The sequence below is a fragment of the Canis aureus genome, chromosome 8 (genome assembly GCF_053574225.1).
Source record: "Canis aureus isolate CA01 chromosome 8, VMU_Caureus_v.1.0, whole genome shotgun sequence".
Classification (NCBI taxonomy): Eukaryota; Metazoa; Chordata; class Mammalia; order Carnivora; family Canidae; genus Canis; species Canis aureus.
In genome coordinates this window covers 69,678,048-69,703,112 of record NC_135618.1, presented here as the reverse complement: position 1 = coordinate 69,703,112, position 25,065 = coordinate 69,678,048, and the positions used below count along the sequence as shown (strand labels likewise).

Sequence of the window (25,065 nt, the reverse complement as noted above, 5' to 3'; positions counted from 1 at the left end):
TGAAAAAATCATAGCTGGAAACCTCTCCAATTTCACGAAATACATGAATATAAATTTCCAAGAAGTTCTATGAACTTAAAGTAGAATGAACTCAAAGATACCCACACCGAGACACATCATAATCAAAATTTCAAAAGGCAAAGGCAAAGAGAGAATCCTGAAAGAAGTGATCAGGATGCCAGGGTGGCTCAGCAGTTGAGTGTCTGCCTTTGGCTCAGGGCATGATCCTGGGGTCCTGGGATCAAGTGCTGCTGTATTGGGCTCCCTGCAAGGAGCCTGCTTCTCCCTCTGCCTATGTCTCTGCTTCTCTCTCTGTGTCTCTCATGAATAAATAAATAAAATCTTTTAAAAAAAAGTGAATCTTCACCCATGAAGGATCAGTGATAAGATTATCAGATTTCTCATCAGAAACTTTGAGGCCAGAACTTGGGCCAATGTATTCAAAGAGTCAAAAGAATAAAACTATCAACCAGGAGCCCTATGTCTGGCTAAACTGTCCTTCAATAGTGAGGGAGAAATGAAGATGTTTCCAGATAAACAGAAGCCGAGAGATTTCAGGACCATAAAACCCACTCTGCAAAAAATGCTCAAGAGAGTCCAAGGTGAAATCAAAGATCACTAAACAGTAACTTGAAGATAGATGGAGAAATAAAAGTCTTAGTAATTAAAGGTAGATATACTGGTGATGGTAAAACCTAGTATTACTGTAGCAATGGTTTGTAACTTTACTTTTTTCCTTTGTTTTCTACAGAATTTAGGAGACATACATTTTTAGTGTTGAGTGATGGGTGGAAGAGGTGAAGGGGAGTAAGAGTACACTTATTGTGGGGCACCTGAGTACCTTGGTCAGTTCAGTGTCTGACTTGATTTCAGCTTGGGTCATGATCTCAGAACTGTGGGATCAAGCTCCACATCTGGTTCCATGCACGGCAGGGAGTCTGCTTGAGATTCTCTCTCCCTCTCCTTCTGCTCCTCCCGCTGCTTGTTCTCTCTCTCTCAAATAAATAAATAAATATAAAAAAAAAAAAGAGGGCCATCTGGGTGGCTCAGTGGTTGAGCATCTGCCCTTGGCTCAGGGTGTGATCCTGAGGTCCTGGAATTGAGTCCCACATTGGGCTCTCCACAGGGAGCTTGTTTCTCCCTCTGCCTGTGTCTCTGCCTCTCTCTGTGTGTCTCTCATGAATAAATAAATAAAATCTTTTTTTAAAAAAAGAATATATTTACCATGATGAATAGTGAGTATAGAATTGTTGAATCACTAGATTGTACCTAAAACTAATATGACACTCTATGTTCACTACACTGGAATTAAAAAAAAAAATGACATAGAGAAAGACTAATATATTTACCAAAAGACATTAGTGTAAAAACTAGTATTACTATAACTGGTTTGCAACTCTAAATCTTGTTTTCTACATAATGCAGGAGACTAATGCATTTAAAGGAACCACAAGTTTATGTTTTTTGCAACGCAAAGTATAAAGATGTAATCTTCTGACACCAACACGTGAAAAGGGTGGGGACAGAGCTATAAAGTAGAGTTTTTGCATTTTATTGATGTTAAACTGGCATAAATTCAGATTCGAGTGTTATAACTTTAGGATGTTACACATAATCCTCACAGTAACCACAAAGAACATAGCTATAGAATTTACACAAAAGGAAATGAGAAAGAAATTTCAACATTTCACTACAAAATTCAACTAAATGCATAAGAAGACAGTGATGCCGGAAACTAGAAACACAAAAAAGCTATAAAGCATATAGAAAACAAATAGCAAAACGACAGAAGTCTCTCCTCATTGGTAATTATGTTAAACATAAAGGAATTAAACTCTCCAAAAGACAGAGATGAGCATAATGGAAAAAAACACATGATCCAACTATATACTGTCTACAAGAGACTCACTTTCTTTTTTTGAAGTCTTTATTTAAATTCCAGGTAACATACAGTGTAATATTAATTTTAGATGTACAATATAGTGATTCAACAATTCTGTACATCATTCAGTGCTCATCACAACAGGTGCACTCCTTCATACCCATCACCTGTTTCACCCATCACCCCCCTCTCCCTTCTGGGAGCCATCAGTTTGTGAGAGACTCATTTTAAATCCAAAGATACAAGTAGCTTGAAAGTGAAAGGATGGAAAAATGCATTCCATGTAAATAGCAACTGAAAGAGGACCAAGCAGGAGTAGCTATATTGATACTAGACAAAATAGATTTTAAATAGAAAAAGAGATGTTTATTATAATTTAAAAAGTCTTTTTGATTATAGCCACCATAAAAAAACTTTTTCAAGAGTTTATGGAAGAGAAGGACATGATATATTAATAAAAGGTTTGGGGATGCCTGGGTGGCAGTTGAGCATCTGCCTTCAGCCCAGGGCATGATCCAGAGTCCCGGGATCAAGTCCCACATCGGGCTCCCCACAGGGAGCCTGCCTCTCCCTCTGCCTACGTCTCTGTGTCTCTCATGAATAAATGAATAAAGTCTTTAAAAAATAATAAAAAATAAAAGGTTTGATACAGCAAGAATATATGGTATAAACATTTATGCACCTAATGGCAGCCCATCAAAATATGTGAAGAAACAACTGGTCGGATTGCAGGGGGAAACAGACAGCTCTAGAACATTAGCTGTAGATTTCCATATCCCAATTGCATCAGTGGATAGAACAGCCACACAGATATAAGTAAGGAAATGACACAGCAAACAGACTAGATCTAACAGCCATATACAGAACAATCAACCCCAAACCAGAATACGCATTCCTCTCAAGTGCACAGGAGACATTTTCCAGGAAGACTAGGTTAGGCCACAAAGTAAGTCTCAAGGAATTTGAGGGGGTAGATATCATACAAAGTATCTTCTCTGACTGCAAAGGGATGAAGTTAGAAATCTATAATGGAAGGAGAATTGGAACATTCACAAAATTGTGGGAATTATACAACAGACTTTTAACCAACCGGTAGATCAAAGAAGAAATCACAAGGGAAATGCGAAAATACTTAGAGACAACAAAAACAAAACCACAACATACCCAAAGTTACAGGAGGCAGCAAAAGCAGGACCTAGGGGGATATTTATCAACATAGACATTTGCATTAAAAAAAAGAAAAGAAAGATCTCAAACCAACAACTCAACGTAAAGAATTATAAAAAGAAGACAGTGTGCCTGGGTGGCTCAGTTAAGTGTCTGCCTTCAGCTCATGGGTCATGATCCCAGGATCCTGGAATAGAGCCTGGCATTGGGCTCCCTGCTCGGGGAGGGGTGGGGGGCATCTGCTTCTCCCTCTCCCTCTACCCCTCCTCCTGCTTATGTTCTCTCGCTCTCACTCTCGCTCCATGCTCTCTCTCAAATAAATAAAATCTTAAAAAAAAAGAATTATAAAAAGAAGACCTAAGATCTAAGAAAGAGCAGAGATCAATAAGAGAATAGAAAAACAATAGAAGAAAATCAATGAAACTAAAAGTCAGTTCTTTGAAAAGTTCACCTAAATCGACAGATTTTTAGCTAGAGTGACTAAGAAAAAAAGAGAAGATGCAAATTACTAAAATCAGAAATGAAAGTTGAGATATTTCTACTGATTCTACAGAAAGATTATAAGAGGAACACTATGAACAACCACATGCCAACAAATTGAGTAACTGTTGGTTTGCAGGCTCTTAGGGAGCTTCCCGGGTGTGATCTGAAACTGGCTTCATTTGCAGAGGGCAGGGAGAAAGCCAAGAAAGAGACAGGCCTCTCCAGACTGGGAGGTGGCAGGTGTAATAAGCCAGGGAGCTTACATGTAAGGCCCGTCTTGGGCAACTGAGAGATGAGTAGATCTCCACACCCACCTGCCACATTTTAAAAGCTTATATAGACGCCTTTACTGCATTTGGTCATATATATCAGTCTGAAAGCCACATCATTATCTCAAGGCTCTGTCCTTGAAGCAGCCATCGGGAGCAGGGAAGGCAAGTGGAACCCATAATCCAAGTACAGGGGAGGGGGTGAGGAGTCTTTGATTGGTGGGGACCCGTGTGGTCCCACGGGCCAACAGTTGTCATGTCTTCTGGATGACCTTCCCCCAACAATAACCTAAATAAAATGATAAAATGGACAAATCCTTGGAAACACAAAATCTAACAGTGCTAAATTGTGAAGAAATAGAAAATTTCAATAGACCCATAACTAGTAAGGAGATTGAATCAGTAATTAAAAATCTCCCAACAAAAAAAGTCTAGACCTAGTAGCGTCACCAGCCAATTCTACCAAACATTTAAAGAACTAATACCAATCATTCTTAAAGTTTTCCTAAGAATTAAAGAGAGAGGCTCACTACCTAACTCATTCTCTGAGGTCAGCATTAATTACGCCATAGTAAAGCCAGACAAAGACACTACAGGAAAACCATACACCGATATCTCTTATGGGCATTAGTGCAAAAATCTTCCTCAAAGCACTAGCCAACAAAATTTAGCAGCCTGTTAAAAGAATTATAAGCCATGACCAAGTGGGATTTATTCCTGGGATGCAAGGATGCAACATAGCAAAATCAACCTATGTAATATCTCACATTAGCAAAATGAAAAACAAAACAAAACAAAACACACGGCCATCTCAATTGATCATTGGACTGAATTGTATGGCCAGCTTTCCTGGTGTCCAGCTTGCAGATGGCAGACTGTGGAACTTGGGCCTTCATGGCTGCATGAGCCAATTCCTATAATGAATGTCCTCTTCATCTTTCTCTGTACCTATCTACATGTCTGTATCTGCTCTATAGCTATATATCCTACTGCCTCTTTCCCCTGGAGAACCCTAATACAGCATCCATTGTTTATCATTTCCCTTAAGAATTATTGAAAAGTTCCTGGTTCTTCGTATGTTTTGATTTTATCCTGGAATTCTGAGTACTGTGAAATTCTAGGTCCTATTAAAATCTTCTGATAAATGTTGATTTTTTAAAAAATAAGGACAAAAAAAAAAAAAAAAGGACGTCATGTGGGTAGTTTCAGATGCCAAGTTGTGATTCTCTTCCTCTGAACTGTGATTCTAAAGCAAGTTCCATTTTAAAAACCTTTGCAGTGCTATTTTGATAAGTCCCATGTGTGCACTACCCAGAGGCCAGTTTGGGATCTTGGTAGTGGTCTACACTAGCAGTTGGCAAACTACAGCCCACAAGCTCAATCCAGCCTTGGATTGTTTTTATAATGGCTTATGAAATAAAACTGGTTTTATATTTGTATGAGAAAAAGAGAGAGAGAGAGAGAGAGAAGGGAGGAAAGAAGAAAGGAAGGAAAAAGATGGAATATGTGACAGAGAACATATGTTACTCACAAAGCCTAAAATATTTACTATTTGGCCCTTCACAGAGGAAGTTTTCTGATCTCTGTTCTCAAAGCCTTTGCTAGGCTGTTTCAGGTTAGTTCCACGCACACAAAACTCAAGTCTTAGGACTTTGTGTGCATGCGTTTGAAGAATCCTTTTCCCCAGCTCTGTCCTCTCCATGACTTCCCCCACACTGTCCAAATCTCCAAGACCCACTTTCCTGGTTCTCCCACTAGAAAGTTGGCTGTGTGCTATTAATCATTCCCTACAAACGAGTCTATCTCAGCAAGAAGGGGCAACAGAAAAAAGAGAACATGGAGATTCCTCACCCTCTTCAAATGATAGGAACCACTCTCTGACCAGAGAGAAATGTTTTAGGTGCCTGTGGGATGGCTGGTACCCCCAGGAATGTACTCATGACCGGAGCTTGCCTCAGGACAGGGCTGGTTTAAAAAAAGAAAGAACTTTCCTGTCATGCTCTCTGTCCTGCAAAATACCCCGTTCCTGATTCTCTGGTCAGAAAGACAGTTTTTTTTTTCTTAGAGTTTCTTCTGTTTCCACCCTCTTTGCAGTTCCAGGATTTGAGCTATACTAGAGTTTAACATGGAAAGGTGAAGAGAGAAACCAACCAACCAGGGAACTCAGATATTTCAATCTTTGATTTCCCTCCCCAATCCACTTACTCTGACTTACTTTTCAGAGTAAGTAAGAAAGTCTTCAGATAGTTGCTCTGTGAATTATGTCCTGGCGTTTTAGTTGTAATCAGTGGGAGAGGTAGGATGGAATGTGCTTACACTATCTTGGGAGGATCCAGAAGTCCTGCAGTTGAGTTCTGTATAGCGATCTTGCTAAACATGCATTAATTCTAACAATTTGTTTACAAATTTTAAAAACTTCTAAATGCAAAATAATTTCATCTGTGAATAATGACAATTTACTTCCTCCAATCTCTATATCATTTTCTTGCCTAACTAGAGGTTGGCAAACTTTTTCTGTAAAGGCCAGATAGTACTTATTTTAGACTTTGCAGACCATATGGTTTCTGTTGCAACTACTGAGCTCTTCAATTGTAGTGTGAAAGCAGCTATAGACAATATATAAATGAATGGGCATGGCTGCTTTCCAATAAAATTTTCTGTACACAAACAGGTGGGGTGAAACACTTCTGGAATGACAGAGTAAGGACTTCCAAAAATATGTTCCTTTGTAAAAGCAATGAGCATGTTGGCAAAAATCATCAGAAGCAACTTTTTCATGACTTTGGAAATTAACCAAAGGCTTGCAACAATATTTATTTTTGTTTTTAAAAAATATTTATTTATTTGTTTTTTAGAGAGAGAGAGAGCGAGCATGTACAGGAGGGAGGGGCAGAGAGAGAAGAGAGTCCCAAGCAGACTTCGCACTGAGTGCAGAGCCCTACACAAGGGCTCAATCCAATGAGATCATTACCCAAGCTGAAACCAAGAGTTAGTGGCTTAACCAACTGTGTCACCCAATCGCCCAGGAGTATTTATTTTTTTAAAAAATATGGCTGAATCACAGTAAGAACAGCAAGCTTTGTGAAGTTTTAACCTACCCTATTCCCATTTCCTTCTCCCCAGTTTCATTGAAAAATGATAGTCTCACAACTATGGTGGTCAGAACAACCAGCAGCCCTGCAGCCACTAGAAGGTAAAGAACGGATTTGGAGCTTCCAAAAAAGCCCCATATCCAGGGAATTGTCACTATTTGATCTGTCGGGCAACTCTCTGAAAAGCTCCATTCCCAGGGTTGCTTTTTTTGACCTGCCTTAAAGATTGCTTTGCGTGAACATCTCTAACTCCAGATCATTTGTCAAAAATAATTAGGTGCAACTGTTTAACACTGTAGCTGCCTGAAAAAGTGATATCAGTTGGGGTTAAAGAGAGGCTAAATAAAAACTGGAGAATGAGATGTCCTTAGGGGGCTTTGAAATACTCCAACATGTCCCTGGGATGCACATATGTGTGTAGCTGTGCACACGCCCAGGAAAGACCTGTGAAAGCTTGAATGTCTCACCTCCGGCTGACCTTGAGGCTCTGTAAAAGCAGGAAGGGAAGGCTAGGACAGAGTTGTCAGTTGCTTGCTAGAGCACTGAAGGCATGCCCCAACACACAGACAGAGCCCCTCAACAAGGACTGGGAGACTTACTGATTTAAGGGATTTAAGGAAATCTCTAGCCAATCAGTAGCTGACCACTAAGCTAACTGCACAGAAATTTCAGTGGCTAAACACAGCAAAGAACACAGACCACAAGATTATTTCAGGAAAGTTACTAATGAAACCATCAGCAGCACCTACAAGAGCAAATTGCAGTAACAACAAACCCTTGGGAAGTGGAGATCTGATCCCAGATTTATGACATTATATTATTTTAAGTGCCCAATTTTCAACAAAAATTCATGAGCCATGCAAAGAAACAAGAAAGTATGACCCAGTTACAGTCCCCAAGGGAGCCTAAACACCAGACTTATTGAAAAACTTTAAATACACTATAAATGTGTGCAAAAGAAATTAAAGGAACAACACTAGTAACCAAATAGACATTGATAGAACACACAACGACATCCTGGGCACATTGCTGGTGAGGCCGCAGGGACATTCTGTTCAGACTCTGAGCAGTTTCCTCACCAGAAGCTTCCTGATTCCAGCTGCATTTGTGGATGTCTTGCTGCCTGTTTATTTTCTCTGTCCAACTCTCCCATGTTCCTGATGATTCGGAGCTCTTCAACATTCTCCCAGTGAATTCTTTCTCTGCTTTAGCCAGCCAGCCAGACTGGGTTTTGAATGCCAGCAGTTAAGAACCCCAACTGATATACTATTTTCTTTCTTTCTTTTTAAATTATTATTATTTTTTATTTTATTTATTCATGAAAGACACACACACACACACACAGAGGCAGAGACACAGGCAGAAGGAGAAGCAGGCTCCATGCAGGGAGCCCAATGTAGGACTTGATCCTGGGACTCCAGGATCATGCCCTGGGCTGAAGGCGGGCACCAAACCACTGAGCCACCCAGGGATCCCCCCCTTTTTTAAGATTTTATTTTTAAGTAATCTCTACACCCATCATGGGACTCAAACCCATCACCCAAGATCAAGAGTCACATGTTCAAAGCCAGCCAGATATACTATCTTCTATCTTAGACATATTTTCATGCCATTAAATATTTTTCAAAATATTAGTTTAATTAATAAGTGCCCAATATTTCATAATTATACACTGTAATTTATTTAGCCATACCCTAGAGTTTGAGTGAATTACAAATTTATAGTTTTTACAATAAATATTATTGTATTCGCATTTTAGTTTCAATCTTGACTATCTTCTTAAAATGTATTGGAAGTGGGGTTCCAGGTTAATGGTATGAACATTTTAAAGCTCTGTAGCATAAAGCCAGTTTTTCCCTAGAAATTTTTTTTTTTATTCCCTAGAAATTTTATACCAATTTGTACCCTCACATTTGTACCCTCATGGTTTAAAAAGCTCACTTTCACTCTATTCCATAAGATTGAGTATTACAATTTTAAACAATTTTTGACAATCCAACGGGAAAAGTTTTGGTGTTTTATTTTTTAAAAAGATTTTATTTATTTATGAGAGACACAGAGAGAAAGAGGCAGAGACACAGGCAGAGGGAGAAGCAGGCTCCATGCAGGGAGCCCGACATGGGACTCGATCCCGGGTCTCCAGGATCATGCCCCGGGCTGAAGGCAGGTGCTAAACTGCTGAGCCGTCCAGGCTGCCCGAAAGTTGGTGTTTTAATGAGCATTTCTTTGATTACTAGTGAAGCTCAATATTTTAAAATATTTGTGTTTTCTTTTGTACATTTCCCATTGACTCTTTTTCTCCTGGAATGTTCATTTTATTGATTTGTCATTGCTTTTTATATATTAGAAGTGTTAACCATTTGTCAGATTTTTTTGTGACTTTTATCCTTATTTATAGTTCCCCAATAAATCTAATTAAATGGCTTTTTAAAAACATATTTAAATTTTTATGTATTAAATTTTATCTAATTCTTTGTTATTTTTTCCTGCTGCTTTTATGTTTTAAAGGTATTTACTCACCCAGAGATCAAATATTTGGCTATAGTTTCTTTGAGTGTTTGATGATTTCCTTCTTTGTTTTAAATCTTTGAATCCTCTTGAATTCATATTGGAATATGGTGTGAAGGAAGGAGCTAATTTTATTTCTTTCTGAATGGCTTAGCAAATGTCCCGGCATCATTTATTGAATAATCTGTTCTTCCCCCACAGATTTTCAATGCCACCTCGTAAGCTGAGATGCGGTGATCACCATGGCAACGGGGCTGCGTTCAAAGCATTTGTTCTCACAAAGTGGAGAGCTGGTGCCCAGTAGGGCTCAGGCTAGCCTCCCTGCATGTCCTCCCTAATTAAGATGCACCTTTTTGGTTTTGACTTTTCAAAAAATTCTCCTTTTATCAACCACCATACAGAAGGAAAATTAAGGCCAAGGCCCTTGGTGTCCCATCTGTTAAGAGCCAGACCTGCCAGAAGGCTTGGAGCTGAGGAGGTAGGCAGTGAGGGGAGAGAGTAGTCAATGATTTGGTCCTGTTATGTCCCAAGCACCTGGAGGAACGTCATCATGATCCTTAAGTAGCTGGAGGGTGGGGACAGCACGGCCACGTTCGAGAACGCAGCACTCATGTAACACAAAGCTGAGCCTTCTCTGTTGACCCAGAGAGAGCTGCTGCCACTGACAGACAGCAAAGCCACACTTCTGTGCTCTCTGAGGCTTCCAGCCTTAGGTCCCAAGGGTTCTCCTTCTCTTTTTTTTTTTTTTAAAGATTTTATTTATTTATTCATAAAAGAGAGAGAGAGAGGCAGAGACATAGGCAGAGGGAGAAGCAGGCTCCCTGGGGGGAGCCCAATGTGGGACTCGAACCCAGGACCCCAGGATCACACCCAGAGCTGAAGGCAGATGCTCAACCATGAGCCACCCAGGTGCCCTGAGCATCCTCCTTCCTGATCAGGTATTTGTGTCCAGCCTGGAGGGATGAGACCTCAGCCTGGGCTCATTTGCCAACAAAGAGGAGGAGTCCTACCTCTGGGAAGGCCCTGTGGAGCCTGAGCACTGGCAGGGTGAGGGGGTGGGCGGAGCAAGGAGGTACTTGACACCCACTTTGAGCGCTGGGTGACTGCAAAGCCACCAGCTACATGGGGAGAGCAAGTGGCCATGGCAGCTGTGGTAAGATGCAGAAGTCACGAGCAGATGGAAGCGGTGAGCAGAGATGGGACAACCCATCTCTGAGAACAGGGATGGGCACAGGACAGAGCCATGGGAGTCAGCAGCCTCCTTCCTCCACTGAACCCCAGCTTAGATCCGGCACAACTCCCCCCACCCCCACCCTAGTGTCCCCCGAGGTCCCTGTAGCCTTGCAATAAGCCCCTGTTACTTGAAGCACTTGGACCTGGGTGTGGTACCCCTGGCCTTCCACTGGGCACGTCTGTAGGCTGCCCTGCTGGCCCTGGGCCTCCAGCCTCAAGCACTCACCACCCCTCCTCCCTGCTGCCCCAGGTTCAAGGACTCCTAGAGCCCCGGTGCAGGGGTCTTTCCTCACTGGTCCTGCCGGCCCACCTGAACCAGTGGCAGAGTGGTCTGGGGGGTTGGTTGGTGAAGAACCGAGTCTGCCCACCCATTCCCCAACTCTTTGCAACTGTCCTCTCCTCTCTGTTGCCACCATTCAGGTCTCATGCCCTTTGGCTGGAGGGCTCCTTCCATACAAGTGTCCAACTGTGTCTCTCCCCTGCTGGAAACTTCCATGGCAGCCCACTACCATGAGGACAAATCTTCACCTTTCTTAATCTGATCTCATTTTCCCTCCTCTCCCATCGGCTCCCAGCCCCTTTCTGGCAACTTCCCTGTGCTTCTAACACTTCCTTTCTCCTTCCCACACTGATGGGCCTTTGCACATGCTGGGCTTGCCCTGCCCCCTCCACCACCTGGCTAACTCTACTCAATCTTTCAGGTGCCTTAGCTGTGTCACCTCCTTGAGAGGATGCTCCTCCCCCCAGGGGAGCTCCAGGCTCCTTCCTGGGGTCCCCTCACTGCTCTCCTTACTTTCCACACTCTAGAAGGCAAGGACTGGCTTACTCCAACCTAGGGACTGACCTATCGATGGGCCTGTCGGCGGAGGGGAAGGCTGGGGCAGGCTGGGGGCATCCTCCACCCCTACCCAGGGTATGCTGCTGAGTAGTGGTACTGGCAGCTGAGGCAGGGCTTTTCCTGGCAACCTGGCTTCTAATGAGGCCATGTCTATCCCCAGGGATGGATCAAGATGGGCTTCCTACTTCTAACGCTAGGGGCTGCTGCACTCCCAGCACCCCAGAGACTGGCCCTGGACAGAGGCCAGGAATGTTCACAAGTGCAAGTTAGTAAATCGGGGCGGGGGAGGTATGGACAGGCTGCAGCTGACCCCTTGGATGGAAAAATCTTGGAGAAGGTACAGCCATGCCAACTCCTGCCAGGAATTCTGGGGAGGGAGCAGTGTTCGGCAGAAACCCTTGAGCAATAGAGCCCAATCCCCATAGTGTCCCCAGTGAGGCCAGGGAGGGTATGGGCCCCTCAACAGCATACAAGAAGCTAGGTGCCATGTTAGAACTGGAACTTAAGATTCCAGGGTCCCTTCTGCTATTCTGAGCCACACAGGCAAGCTCTGGTGAAGGGGGGTCTCTTGGCAGCAATCTCCCCCTGCCCCAGAGTCCTCAGCAGCTCAGACAAGGCTTTCCTAGAATGGCTCCCTGCAGAAAAATACTTCAAGCCAAATCGGGGAGCATCCTGACACCTGAGACCAGAGCTTCCCACCTTTGCTACGGTTGTGTGTATCAGGTGGGCTCAGGTGATGGCCTTGGGAGGCTAGCAGAGGAATGCTGGGATAGCCAGAGACCCCAGGTTAGGCGTGGCCACCAGGTGCAGCCCCGATCATTTATCCCTAGTGTTGTACCAACATCATCCCATTCTCTGTGAGCCATGATGTGAGAAAGGTCAGGAGCTCTGCCTCAGGTGAGGGCAGAACAGCTCCACTTCGGGGGCAGCCAGGCCCGATGGCTGGCATTCTAGCACACTCACTGGTGCCTGGTATCCCTGGGGTCTTGCTGTGTCAGGAATCTTGTAAAGAGAGAACAGTGCTGTGGGGAGAGGGTGAAAGGTTCTATCCCCCAACTCCAGCAGAATCCTTGAAGATCAAGCCTCAGGGTTTGGTAGAAATTTCTGGAATGTGCCAATCCTACAGAAAGGTTTTCAGAGCTGCCAGGGACGGACCTTACAGGTCAACATAGTAGTGAAGAGTGCAGGCTCTTGTTTAGCCATAAAGAGAAATGAAGCTCAGACACATCCACAACATGGATGAACCTTGAAATCATTATGCTCAAAGAAGCCAGAAGAAAAAGGCTTACATACCAGTAGGATTCTGGTATGTGAAATGTCCAGAATAGGCAAATTCAAGAGCCCGGATAGCTCAGTCGGTAGAGCATCAGAATAGGCAAATTCATAGGTAGCACATTAGTGATTGCCTAGGGGTGGGAGGAATGGGGGCATTGGGGTAGTGCTCGAGTGTACCGGCTTTCTTTTGGGGGTGATGAAAGTGTCCTAAAATTGATTGCACAACTCTGAATACACCAAAAGCCACTGAATTATACACTTGAAATAGGTGAGTTGATGGTATGTGAATTATAGCTCAATAATAACAATTTCAAAAGCTCAGTTATGAAAAAGGGAATGTAGGCTGCAGGGTCAGATGGCCTGGGTTCAAATCCTGGCCCCACCACTTCTGAACTGGGCAACCTTGGGCCAGTCACTTAACCTCCTGCCTGAATTCGCTCACCTGCAAAATGAAGGTGACAACGTACCTGTTTTGTCAGGGTGGCGTGAGTCAATACATGTGACCATCAGGGCTGTGCCAGACACATGGTAAGGCATCTGCTCCAAATAGTTCAGCCCTTTGATGTGGTGGAAGATGTAAGCCCCAAGACGTGAACAGTCGTGCCCTAGGTCACTGTCATAACAGCCTCCACACTACAAGTCCAAGTCCTCATCCCTGGAACCTCTGCATGTGACCTTATTTGGACAAAGGGTCTTTGAGGATACGATTGAGTTAAGGATCTTAAGACTCCCAGCTTGCCAGATCACCCAGATGGGCCCCAAATCCAATGACAAGTCCTTGTAAGAGATACAGAGGACGAGACAGATAGAGGGGAGGAGGCCATGTGTGACGGCCAGCCCCCAGCCAGAGGGATGCCCAGAGCCACTGCAAGCTGGAAAGGGGAAGGAACGGATTCTCCCCGAGAGACCGAGAGACCGCCTTGGGAGCACAGCCCTGCCGACACCCGGATTTTGGACTCCACAACTGTGGCAGCAAGCATTTCTGGCAATCTGTTATGGCAGCCCCAGGAGCTGGTACAGTGACCCAGCCTGTAGTGTCAGAGCAAGAACTTTCAACTCCACTTACCACTTGGGACCCCGTTTGTTGCATTTACCTGCAGATAAAAAAAAAAAAACAGCTTCAATCCCAGACACCATGAAGGTTCTGGAAGCAGCTTCTGTGATCCATCCTCCTGATGAGGACACGGAGGCCCCGCTGTCTACTTGCCCATGCCACACACCCATCGACAAGGAGGGAGGTGAGGCTGGAACATGTGAGCCCCGCTGTCTGCTTCGGGCACACCGGCTCATTAGATTTACCAGCCACTGCCTGAAAAAGTATTTAATTTGCCTTTTACAATGCACCAATTGCAAGTTAATTAACTGGCAATTGAAAGTTATAGGTGACATTAGAATTTATTAATAACATTGGAAATAAATCTCCCTGGAATTCAAGTAATTGAAAATCTTATGAAATTCTCTTTTTTATCATCCATAAAACGGGTCTGGGAGAGAGGTGTTCCAGAAACTTCAGGGGGTGGCTGGGACTGCAGGTGTGGGATAATTGGGTGAGAGGGGACTTCTGCTCTGACCTGAGCCTATGTCGGATGCCTGCCTGCCTCCCTGTGCACCACCTCAGTCACTAGGGTCTCCTAGTGCCTAGAGCCTCCTAGGGTCGAGAAAGCGATCAGTCTCCTTTTGGGAATGTCCTGTGACTCACTGCAGTGATCAGAGTGGGGCACTGGGGACGCAGATGTGACCCTGCCCACAAGAAGGTCACAGCCTAGCGGGGTCAACAGAGCCGTGAGGGCTGGGGCTGGGGCCCAGGGCCAGAGTCAGGCAGTTCCTGCCCATCTGGCAGGAGAATAGCCCCTTGAGGGTCTTTAGACTTGCCAAGTGCAGAGTGAGAAGAATGTGCCCCCCAAATACCCTTCCCGCCTGGCCAGCAGCAGGCTTCCCAGTGCATCTTGGGAAGGGAGAGGCTCAGAGGTGACCCCAGAGCCCCCAGGGGTCAAGCTAGTGTCTGGTTGACTTCCAGCCACACCCTGGTTCCCTCTCAGTCCCAGGAAACAAGTTGTACCATGTTTTTTTTTTTAAAGGATTATTTTTTTTAAGATTTTATTTATTTATTCATGAGAGACAGAGAGAGAGAGAGAGAGAGAGAGAGAGAGGCAGAGACACAGGCAAAGGGAGAAGCAGGCTCCATGCAGGGAGCCCGATGTGGGACTCGATCCCGGGGCTCTAGGATCACGCCCTGGGCCGAAGGCAGACACTAAACTGCTGAGCCACCCAGGGATCCCCAAGTTGTACCATGTTGTTTTGGGTTCTAATCCCTAGCATGTGCGGCAGGGAATGTGGGGTCCTATTGGAATGCCCTGGAGGAACCCCAGCCTGGACGGAACTAGGTTTCTGACCTACTTCCAAGATTTTGACCAAGGCCATCCAGCCCCTCCTGTGGGAGCTCCCACATCTCAAGGCTTCATGGCAGCTGCGAATTACTGCCTGAGACTGTCATGTGTCCCCAGGCAGAGGCAAAGCACACCCCCTTACCCCCAGCTGTGCCAGTGGCTTCTCGCCGCTTGTGTCAAGAGGCACATTAAAAATATTTTACAACCACATAGCAATGATACTTAACAACCAGATCTGGCTCTTCATGCTGGATCGGGGTCCTGGATTCCAAGGGGTCTACAAGAGGGGCCAGGATGACGGGCGGCCCGGGGGTCAGCGCAGGGGTGTTTACCAGTAGCTTTGGCTGACCAGCCCAAGACCCTCACCATGTTGGGGCACTTGCCAGAAGTTACCCACTGACCAAGGGGGTCCTAAATTTCTGTTCTGGCAGGTGGCTGACTGAGGGTAGAGCAAGCAGGGGTCCCTGGCTGTGGGTCCCACACCTGCCTTGCCCAGGAGGCCATTGGGGGACTCTCCCCCCCCAAAGAGAGGAGAACTGAGTGAGGGGGCTGCCTCAGCGTTCACCTTTTCAGTTGCCTTGCTCCTGCCCAGCTGGGCCAAGGATCCCACAAGCCAGACAGGGCAGTCCCAGGCCAGGTCCCCCAGGACAAGAGGGACCATGGCTATTCAGGACCCAAGGGGAGGAGGCCTGGAAGGGAAGGTGTTACTAAGATGCTGTTGTCCCCTGTACTACCCCCAAAAATCTATATACCCACTAGAACATATGCATGCTCACAAACACATGCACACATGTGTGTGCATACTCAAGCACATGCACACGTGTGTGCCCCTGAGTACATTTGTACGTGTGCACACACACACATACCAGGGGCTGGAGCCTGTCAGTGTTTGAGAAGAAATGTCGGGTTTGATCTAGACGCAGGAGAGAGGTGCATGCAGCAAGCGGTGCCTGGAGGGCAGAGAGCAAGAGCAGACATAGGGAGCCTGGGGTTTGGGGTGAGGTGAGGTGAGGTGAGGTGAGGGCGTGGGCCAGTGCTAATTCTTCCTCATTAACCCCCTGGGTGGCTGGCAGGGGTGGGAGCTCCTTTCCCTCCCTCTCCTCCTGCACTGGGCTGATGCTCACAAGCCCCTCCCCCAGGGTGGGGGAAGAAGGGGCGGTCGCAGGTCCTGGAGGCCCAGTAACAGCATCCTGGCTGGGGGCTCTGGGTGGCTTGCTTCTCCATTCTGAGACAGAAGAGAGGACCAGAGAGGCCCAACTGGTCCCGTTGGACTGCAGAGGTCAGAGGAGGTGATGCTCTGAGGATTTTGTCCAAAGCCAGGAGCCGGGTGTCCCCCAGGGCTGGAAGTGTGAGACCACACCCCCTCCGACCTGCTCTCCCCCTCATCCTGCAAGCACCAAGGGCCCCCACGTGGCTGGGCAGCCAGCACCCGCAGGCCAGACAGAGACGAGGCCAGCCAAGGAGAGAGGCTCAGGCCCTGTTCCTGGGCTGGTGCCGAGGCACATGCAGCCTGCAGCACGGAGGGCGGGACCCTGGTGACCGGCCCATTTGCGGAGCCTTGGCTCAGGGCCGGCACCAGGGCAGCCACAGCTGATTTCTGAGCAGGGGGCAGCGCAGGCTGGCTTGCATCTCAGTAAGAGGCTCTACAGGCCAGAAGGAGGGAAGGGGCCAGACTGGCCATGAGAGCCTGCTGGGGAGCCGGTCCCCTAGAGGTCAGCTTCCTCCCGCTCCAGCATTCGAGATCCTCCAAGATCTGGCACCTGGCAGCTGCTTCAGTTCCCCTGTGAGGGTTCCTTTACTCTGCTGCCCCCCCCACCCCGAATCGGTTCTGCTCCTCCTCCGCCGCCAGCCTTTGCTCACACTTGCCCCTCCTGGCAGTGCTGTTTCTGTCTCCTGGTTTACGTGCACCCCACTCTGCCTTCCAGAAGCACAGCAGCCAGGGGCACGGCCTCCAGTCTCCCACCTGTTCGGAAGCCCGGCTTCACCACCACTGGCTGTGCGACCTTGAGCAAGTCACTCAACTTCTCTGGGACTTAGCAGACCCTCCACAAAATGGGAAAGAAAGCTCTGAAACAGAAGGGAGGTGACATATGCCGCGTGTTTGGCACAATGCCTCGCCTCATCCTTATGAAGGATTAGCTTGTGACCACCTTCCCCCAGGGAGACCCTGTCCCACAGCCCTGGCCCTTGGGGCCTGGGGCCTCCCACGTCCTTGGCCTGTCCACCCTGCTGGTGGGGGACCTCCCACAGGAAGCTGGTTCCCTCTACTCCCTTCCACACCCGGGAGCCTGGGGGCACCTGGGCACCCAGTCCTGCCTCCATGCTGGAGACACTCTCTCCAGACTCTGCTAGCCCCCCAAGGCTGGCCCCAGACAGTTGTGCAATCCAGGGCCAGGGTACCAATGAAGGCATCCCAGGTATCTACATACTGAAAAGCTACGTGTTGAGTTAACCAGCTGATACAAAATATGCTCTATGCCCGACTTTGACAAACATCCTTTACAAGGACTGGGAAGGCCAGGCTGACTTCAGAATCCTGACCTCTCAGGGCTCAGCACTAGAACGTGATGATCCAGGGAGAGCCAGGCCCTGGTCCTTGGAACTCGCACCTCCCTGCTCGCCGCTGTCCTGCCCCGAGGGGCCTTAGGTGCCCCTGTGGACACCTAGCCCTGCCCGTGCTCAGTCCTCACCCTCCAAAAGTGGCAGGCCCCTGGTTTAAGAACGCAGACGTCAGGGGCACCTGGGTGTCGAGTCCCACATCAGGCTCCCCACAGGGCACCTGCTTCTCCCTCTGCCTATGTCTCTGCCTCTCTCTCATGAATGAATGAATAAAATCTTAGGGGAAAAAAAGAATACAGATGTCAGTGGGGAAGTGGCCTGCCCTCGAGACATCCAGAGGGAGAGGCCTACACGGAGCCTGCGCTGACGGCCATGGGGGCAGCACACTTCAGGGTCCTGGGCAAAGCGGATCATCTCCCTTCCAGTCTCATCTCCTCCATGGGGCTGGGAGAATGAGAAGGGGTGGATGGCTCAGCTTGTCAGATGGGGTTCAGTCCTGTGGTGGCCCCAGGGGGTGAGGATTCCCTCAACAGAAGTGGGGTGCTCAGGTGAAGGGGCGGGGGCTCCAGTGAGCCAAAGGGGTGGCCTGGAGAAAAAACAGGGGCTCAGTCTTCCAGGGTAACGCACTCCCGCCGCTGCCTGGCCGGCCTCCCGCCCCTGGGTGTATGCTCTGTGCACGGGGGTCACCGATGAGCTGTCCTCCTCGGCCCCTCCGAGCCTTCCCCGATGCCATTCTCCTGCCGCAGCACCCTTTCCTGTCTAGCCGATTCCCGCTGACCCCTGAAGCCCTTCTGAACCTCAAGGCTCCTCCCCTGGCCCCTGGTGGGTTAGCTGTCCCCTCCGTTGTGTTGCTGTGTTGACATGTCCCGTGCCGTGTGTGTGGCACCACCCAGGACGTGCCTGTCCCCACATCCAGCCACGTGGTCACTAGATGTGAACTTCGGGGGCCGGCCTCCCTCAGCACCTGCGTCACAGGACACCAGACCCCCAGTGGGGAGAGCACCTTTATTGTCAGAGCATTATAGACTTCCCGCCCGCCTCTGACCACCACACCTCGGGCCCCAGGCCAGTCCTGCCTCTCATGGGGCACCGGGGCCTGGATGGCAGGGGGAGGTCACCAGGGCCTGGCAGGACCAGGCCACCCGCTCCGGAGAGCACCATGGACACTGGGGACAGATGGCTCCTGCCCTGAGGGGAGACATGAGCCAGGGTAGCACCAAAATCTCTGAGTTTGCTGTGGAGACCAGGCCCTGGCCCAACAAGAGAGGAGCACCAGGGCTGGCCCGGCTCACAGGGGACCTGTGGCCTGAGGGACCCTGAGGCCTGTGGTTTAAGCTGCTCTGGGGTCCCTGGCCTGGGCCCACAGCATCTCCCCCAGCAGGGCCTGGGACTCGGGTGGCTGTCCTATCTCTAGTTTGTCAAGGGGACATGGGACTTGCTGTACGATGCCAGAAATGGCCAACCCTATAGATTTCCAGAGAGGGCAAGGCTGCAAGGGATGGCCTTCCCAGTAAACCCTCCCTGCTCTTGGCTCAGGGGCAGGCCTGGGTGGGTTCTGAAACTGGGAGGCACTGGTGGGCGATGCCCATTTAGTACGAAGGTCTCTGCACCCCGGTGCTCCTCTCTCACTGTCCCCAAGTCCGTGGGACTGTCATGTGTTTATTCAGGGTCTCCCAGGCCTCTGAGAGCAGCTGCAGGCCACACACTGCCAGACCCTGGAGCAGACCCTGAGCCCTGGGGAGGGGGTCGAGGAAGGAGGCCCAGGACCCTGCCTTTCTTCCCTGTGGACCGGTCCAGCCTCCCCATGGCCCTGCGCCCACTCAGCTCCCCTGTGAAGACAGGAAGCTGGCAGGGTCGAGGGTTAAAGAACCAGGGGGCCTCGGCAGGTGATTTAGACTCACCGGGCCTCCGTCCCCCCCGTGAAAAGTGGGGATAACAAGCCTACCTCCTAAGGGTTAAATGAGACAATGCAGGGAAAGCTCCTTGGACAGGCCTGGACTCAGTAAATGATGAGTATTAGGATTATTCTCACGCCCCACCCAGCCCACCCAGATCCCGTCTCCTGCAGAAGTGAGGGTGGGGAGGGCAGGGACCAGGAAGGGGCCCCGCCAAGGGTGCTAGGGCCCTCTGGACTCTGCCTCTGGACTTGCCATCTGTCCCCAAGTCCCCCCTGGGAGCCAGTGTCCCGCACAATCGTCGGTGCCTGGAGCCCAGTCCCGCTTGGGGTGTCTTCAGGAGCCAGCACGCCAACACAGGCCTCAGGGTTGGGTCTCTGGCAGAGCCGGGCCTTGTCCTGGAGAGCCGGCCTCTTACTGCCCGCCGCCGGCCCGGCCAGCGCTCCTCTGCCCAGAGTCGGGGCCAAGCAGGGCCGCGAGGGGGCCGTCGGGCGCGGAGCCACCACGCTTCATCTTCAGGTTGGCTCTCAGGGCAGCGTCTTGGCCAGAGCCCCCCTCGGGGGAGGCCAAGGGATCTGGAAGGACAGGAGGCGGGTGGGCTCATGGAAGGCCTTGAGAGCCCTCAAAGGCCCCTTTGCTTCTGGTGCCCAGCCCGCGGGGGAGACCACAGGCCCAGCGAGGACAGGGCAAGGCAGCAGTGGGCTACCTTGTCACACGGGCACCCACTAACTCATGCTTTCTCCCACTCACCCTGCAACAAATGCTGACCGGGGGTGGGCTCCAGGCCCTGCAGGGCTGCCAGTCACCACCCTGCCACCAGGGCCTCCCAGCATGCCAGGGAAAGACATGCAAAGCTCACGCCATAAGAAAACAGAAGGCTCTTCAGAACACTGTGGGGCAGGAGGGCGCCTTCACAGAGGAAGAGACCCTAGAGAAGGTCCTACCCGAAGTGGGAGTGGTGGTCAGCCGGCAGAGGGACTGGCCTGTGCAAAGGCACAGAGGTGGGGCGGGGAGAGGTTACAGGATGACTAGGTAGTGGCTTCGTGTAACTGGGCACCAGGCCATGCTGGGGAGGGGCTTGGGACTTGATGTGCCTGGACATCAGTCATGGGCAATAGGGAGCCACTGAGGGTCCTTGAGCAGGGGAGGCACAGGGCAGGGTCTGACTGGGATTTGGGGAAGACCATCTGACAGCCAAATGGAGGTGTCATCGAGGCAGGCAAAGCAGAGGCAACGGCAGCTGCCATGAGGGTGGCAGGGAGTAGGGAGGCAGGGGCAGAAGCGATCCCTAACTCTACGGACAGCTGTGGGTCCAGCTGGCCTCAGGCTCTGGTCACAGCTCACCATGGATCCCAATCATGTGCTCCAGGATGAGGACTCTCTCTGCCAGGATCTTCAGGGCCTCCCGCAGCTGCTGCACCCCCTCACCCTGGCGGGGAGGAAGCAGCCAGGGTCAGGGCTGGCCGCAGGGACGGCGCCAGGGCCAGCCTGGAAGCGGCCAGCCCAGGCTTCACACCCAGACCTGTCCCCCTCATGCTGCTTCACACCCAGACCTGTCCCCCTCATGCCTCGGTTTTTCCTGCTTCCGTGGCTGCCTGGCTTCTTCCCCCATGTGCCCTTCTTTCCAGAAGATATCCTGCCAAGGGCAGAGCACCTAGCATGGGTGGGAGAGTGTGGCTGACCTCCTTGCTGGCTCTGCACCAACCCCCCTCTGCTGCCTCCACCTCGAGAGTTGCTGAGAGTGGCCACCCCAGCAAGAAAAAGAGAAGGAATAGCCACTGCTTCAGCGAGAGTGCTTGACAATGACAGGTCCCCGTTGCTGGGGAGCCGGTCTACACCTGGGCAGACCCTATGCACCAAGACACATGAATGAGCTGGTTTATTGAGAAGACAGGTGACCAGGCCACTCTGAAAAGGAATGTGATGGTGGGGACGCCGGGGTGGCTCAGTGGTTGAGTGTCTGCCTTCCGCCCGGGGCGTAATCCTGGAGTCCCGGAATCAAATCCTGCATCAGGTCCTCTCCAGGGACAGGAAACTCCCTGCAGAAACCCTCTGCAGAAGCAGAGCCTGCTTCTCCCTCTGCCTGTGTCTCTGCCTCTCTCTGTGTGTCCCCAATCAATCAATCAATCAATCAACCTTAAAAAAAAAAAGTGATGGTGAGGGGATCAGGCCCCGCTCTGAAGTCAGCCCCAGAATGACTTCAGCCTTCGGCTGGCATAATGTGACAGCTGTGTCACGACGTTCAGATCAATCTAGTTTAAAACAATACAAAAGGGTGGGGTGCTTGGGGAGCTCTGTCGGTGGAGCATCTGACTCTTGATCTCAGGTCAGGGTCTAGATCTCAGGGTCGTGAGTTCTAGATCTCAGGGTCGTGAGTTCTAGATCTCAGGGTCGTGAGTTCTAGCCTAGCATGGAGCCAGCTTAAAACAAAACAAAACAAAACAAAACAAAACCAAAAACTGAAAGGAAACCAAAAAGTATCCTATAGGTTAAGGAGAGAGGTCCTCCCTCCAGGGATCCAAAGACCATCAAAAGCCATACTGTGGGCGTGTCTAGGATGGGGGTGCCCCAGTGAGGAGCAGAAGGTCCAGGTCCCCAGCTAAGTCCCATGCCCCTGAGCCATGGGGATGCACTCTCATGGAATGCATGCGAAGAGCTAATGAAGTCGTAAGTACCGTACGTCTCCATACCCCGCCCCTGCAAGTGGGGCGACCATAGGTTATGGATCTATGCCCATGCCTTGGCACCCATATCTTTCTCCCCCCTGCCTCCTGTAACCCACCGCAGCTGCTCTGGCTCCAGCCTCTCCTCCTGTCTCCAGTCTCCCAAGGGCCTCCCAAAGGGCCCCTGGCCCCCCAGCCTCCGCCCTCCAGCCCAGCCCACCTCCCCAGTCACCCCAGGCTGGCTCATTAGAGAACGCTAGATGCCCCCTGTGCCGGCTGCTCCCTGAGCTCTGACACACCCAGGGGATTCTTGCTCTCAGCTTGCAAGGTCTCCCCTGCTGGTCCCATTGCCTTCATCCCCTCTATCCATCACCCCGGTCTTCAGGCGTCCCTCCTCTTCCTAGAAGACAATGGGTCCCCAGGGTCATGCCCGTGCTCCATCTGCGTCCCCTCCCCACCCCATCTAGCCCTGGCCGCCCCCTGCTCCCATCCTTACTCCCCCACCGTCTTCTCCACATCCACCAGCCATCTGTCTACCTGCCCACCGATCCTCTAGGCCACCAACTCCATGCCCCAGGGGGTTTCCTGTCCCTGGAGAGGGACTCTGCAGCCTGCAGCCCGAAGCTTCTCCCCGGCAGGGTCCTCCCTGTCCTCTGCCCCCAGGCCAGTCCCCCATCTGCGGCTATGCTGCAATCATTACTTCACCCACTGGCCTCCCCGGGCAGGGACCCATTCACCCAGTGCCCTAGGTGTTGATACAGATGTGCTGGGCACCCGCCTCCTGCCGGGACGCAGCCGAGGGGGCAGGTGGGAAGCATGGCCCCCAGGACCAGTTACCTCGGCAGCAGCTTTGTCCTCCTCTTGCCCCTTCCCGCCAGGATCACCCTAGGAAAAAAACCATGCAGTCAACAATGTCTTCTCGGGCAGTCTGTGGGGGCTGGCAGGGAGTCAGGGCGGATTGGGGAGGCAGAGCCGAAGGACAGGGGTGCTGGGTCCCAGACCCTGACAGCTGGGCCTGTGGGAACTCCGGTCCTGGGGTGAGCAGAGCAGAGGAGCACTGAAGGCCCCAGGCACCCCTGCGCGCCCAGCATGGGTTGGCTTTAGGGCCTTTACTGTGCTTCTGGGGTGCGGAGGAGCCAGGTTTGAAACCCCACAAGCTCAGCTCTGAGCTCTGCCAGGGATCAAGTCCTTGCTTCTCTCTGCTTCCACCTCTAAACCACCGCCAGTAGTACCAGCCTCACTATAACACCCACCTGGAATCCTGGGTGACCTTGAGCAAGTTACTTGACCTCTCTGCACCACAGTGCTCCTGTCTCTAAAATGGGGTACTCATGCTGCCTACTTCATAGGAGTATTCGGATGAAATAAATCAGTATTTATGAGCTTTGACTGGAGCCTGGTGCCAGAAGTTCCGTGACGGGGCTCACCATCGTTATCAGACAGAAGCCAGGAGGAGGCATGGCTCTGGAGGTTAATGCTCCTGGGTTGAAATCTTGGCTCCATCTTTGCCTAGCCATGTGACCTTGGGCAAGCTACTTAACCTCTCTGAGCCTTAGCTGCCAGTTCTGAAAAACGGGAACAGTAAAGTCCTGCTTTGCTAGGTCATAACAAAGCTTAAACTCACTATGGATGAAGAGTGCCTCCCCCGTGTCCAGCATACAGTAGGTGCTCAGCAAAGCTCCATCCCTCCTCCCTGGCTCTACCCCTAACTTCAGACTTGGCCACAAGGAGGTGCCTGCCTCCTTGGCCCTGCAGGCAGGAGTTGAGACTCATACATACTCATACTCATACATTCAGCCAGAGTCCCCTTTCCCTGTAACAGAAACCCACACTCTGCCCCTCTGGTCAGACCCTGCCCCAGGGCCTTTGCACTTGCTCTTCGGCTACTGGACTGGCCTTTCTTGGTATCTTTGCATGGCTGCTCCTTCTGGTTCCTCAGGTCTCAGGGGAAGTGTCACCTCTGCACTTTGCTGCACCCCTTGCTTTCCAAGGGGAAATTAGAGGCCAGCTGTCTGCGCCTCTACCCCTGGAAGGCTCAGAGGAGGGAAGGGGCTCTGCAGGCCACACAGCAGGCTAACTCAGGGGTCTGGGCTCCCCGGAAGAGACCTGAGGACTCTCGTCCAACCCCCCACCAGGAGGCTACTTCGGTCCCTGCTCACAAGGCCAGTGAGGGGCTCCCCAGTTTCCAAGGGCACCCCTTCCCTATGCAGGCTGCCCCTTCTCTGGGCAGGGTAGAATCAGGCCATATTTGGGGTGGCTGTGGAGCTGAGCTCAGGCTGGGACAGACCCCCACCCACCCGGGACCCTGGGCCTGCGCCAGAGCCCACCGCCCTGGGAATGGCCCATCAACACAGCCGCACACACTTACAGCTGGTCCTGTCATGCCCCGCTCTCCAGCCAGGCCCTGCAGAAAGTCAGACAACACAGATGAGGCCTTGCCTGCGCCCTTAATACCTCTGTCCTCCCCTCAGCCTCCCTGCACCAGGATGGGAGGAGGACGGCATGGTGGAGACGGGAGGGCCCCACCTGAGCCACCCTCCATTGGCTGCTCAGTGAGCCTTGGCAGAGACCTTGGTATTCTCAGCTGAGAAATGGGCCCTTATGGTTGTCACACAAAGATGGCAAAGCCCGCACTGCCTTTCCCCGCCCCCACCCCTCTGGGAGGGGCCTCCAGAGAACGTGTGACAGCGACGCCAATGGCGACGGTCCCACTCAACGACTCTCATCCATGTCCAGGTCCAGCCAGAAGGCTCCCCACAGAAGGCTCCCCAGAGCCCAAACCCACCATAGCCACAGCCAGAGTCCCCTTTCCCT

General features: G+C 50.5%; 1 protein-coding gene across 7 annotated transcripts in view; it reads right to left on the bottom strand.

Annotated features, from left to right (window-relative positions):
• COL26A1 (collagen type XXVI alpha 1 chain) overlaps positions 1–25,065 on the bottom strand; it is a 196,900-nt gene that overhangs the window by 13,023 nt on the left and 158,812 nt on the right. For 6 of the 7 annotated variants that reach the window (XM_077908096.1, XM_077908097.1, XM_077908098.1 and 3 more), the window contains exons 10-13: positions 24,620–24,655; positions 23,089–23,136; positions 20,933–21,017; positions 18,682–20,163 (exon numbers count right to left, since the gene is read on the bottom strand). In XM_077908096.1, coding sequence (XP_077764222.1) covers positions 20,003–20,163; positions 20,933–21,017; positions 23,089–23,136; positions 24,620–24,655 — 330 coding nt within the window. In that variant the 3' untranslated portion in view covers positions 18,682–20,002. Of the gene's footprint in view, positions 1–18,681; positions 20,164–20,932; positions 21,018–23,088; positions 23,137–24,619; positions 24,656–25,065 lie in introns of those variants that run through there. The other variant, XM_077908102.1, reaches the window with a different exon arrangement.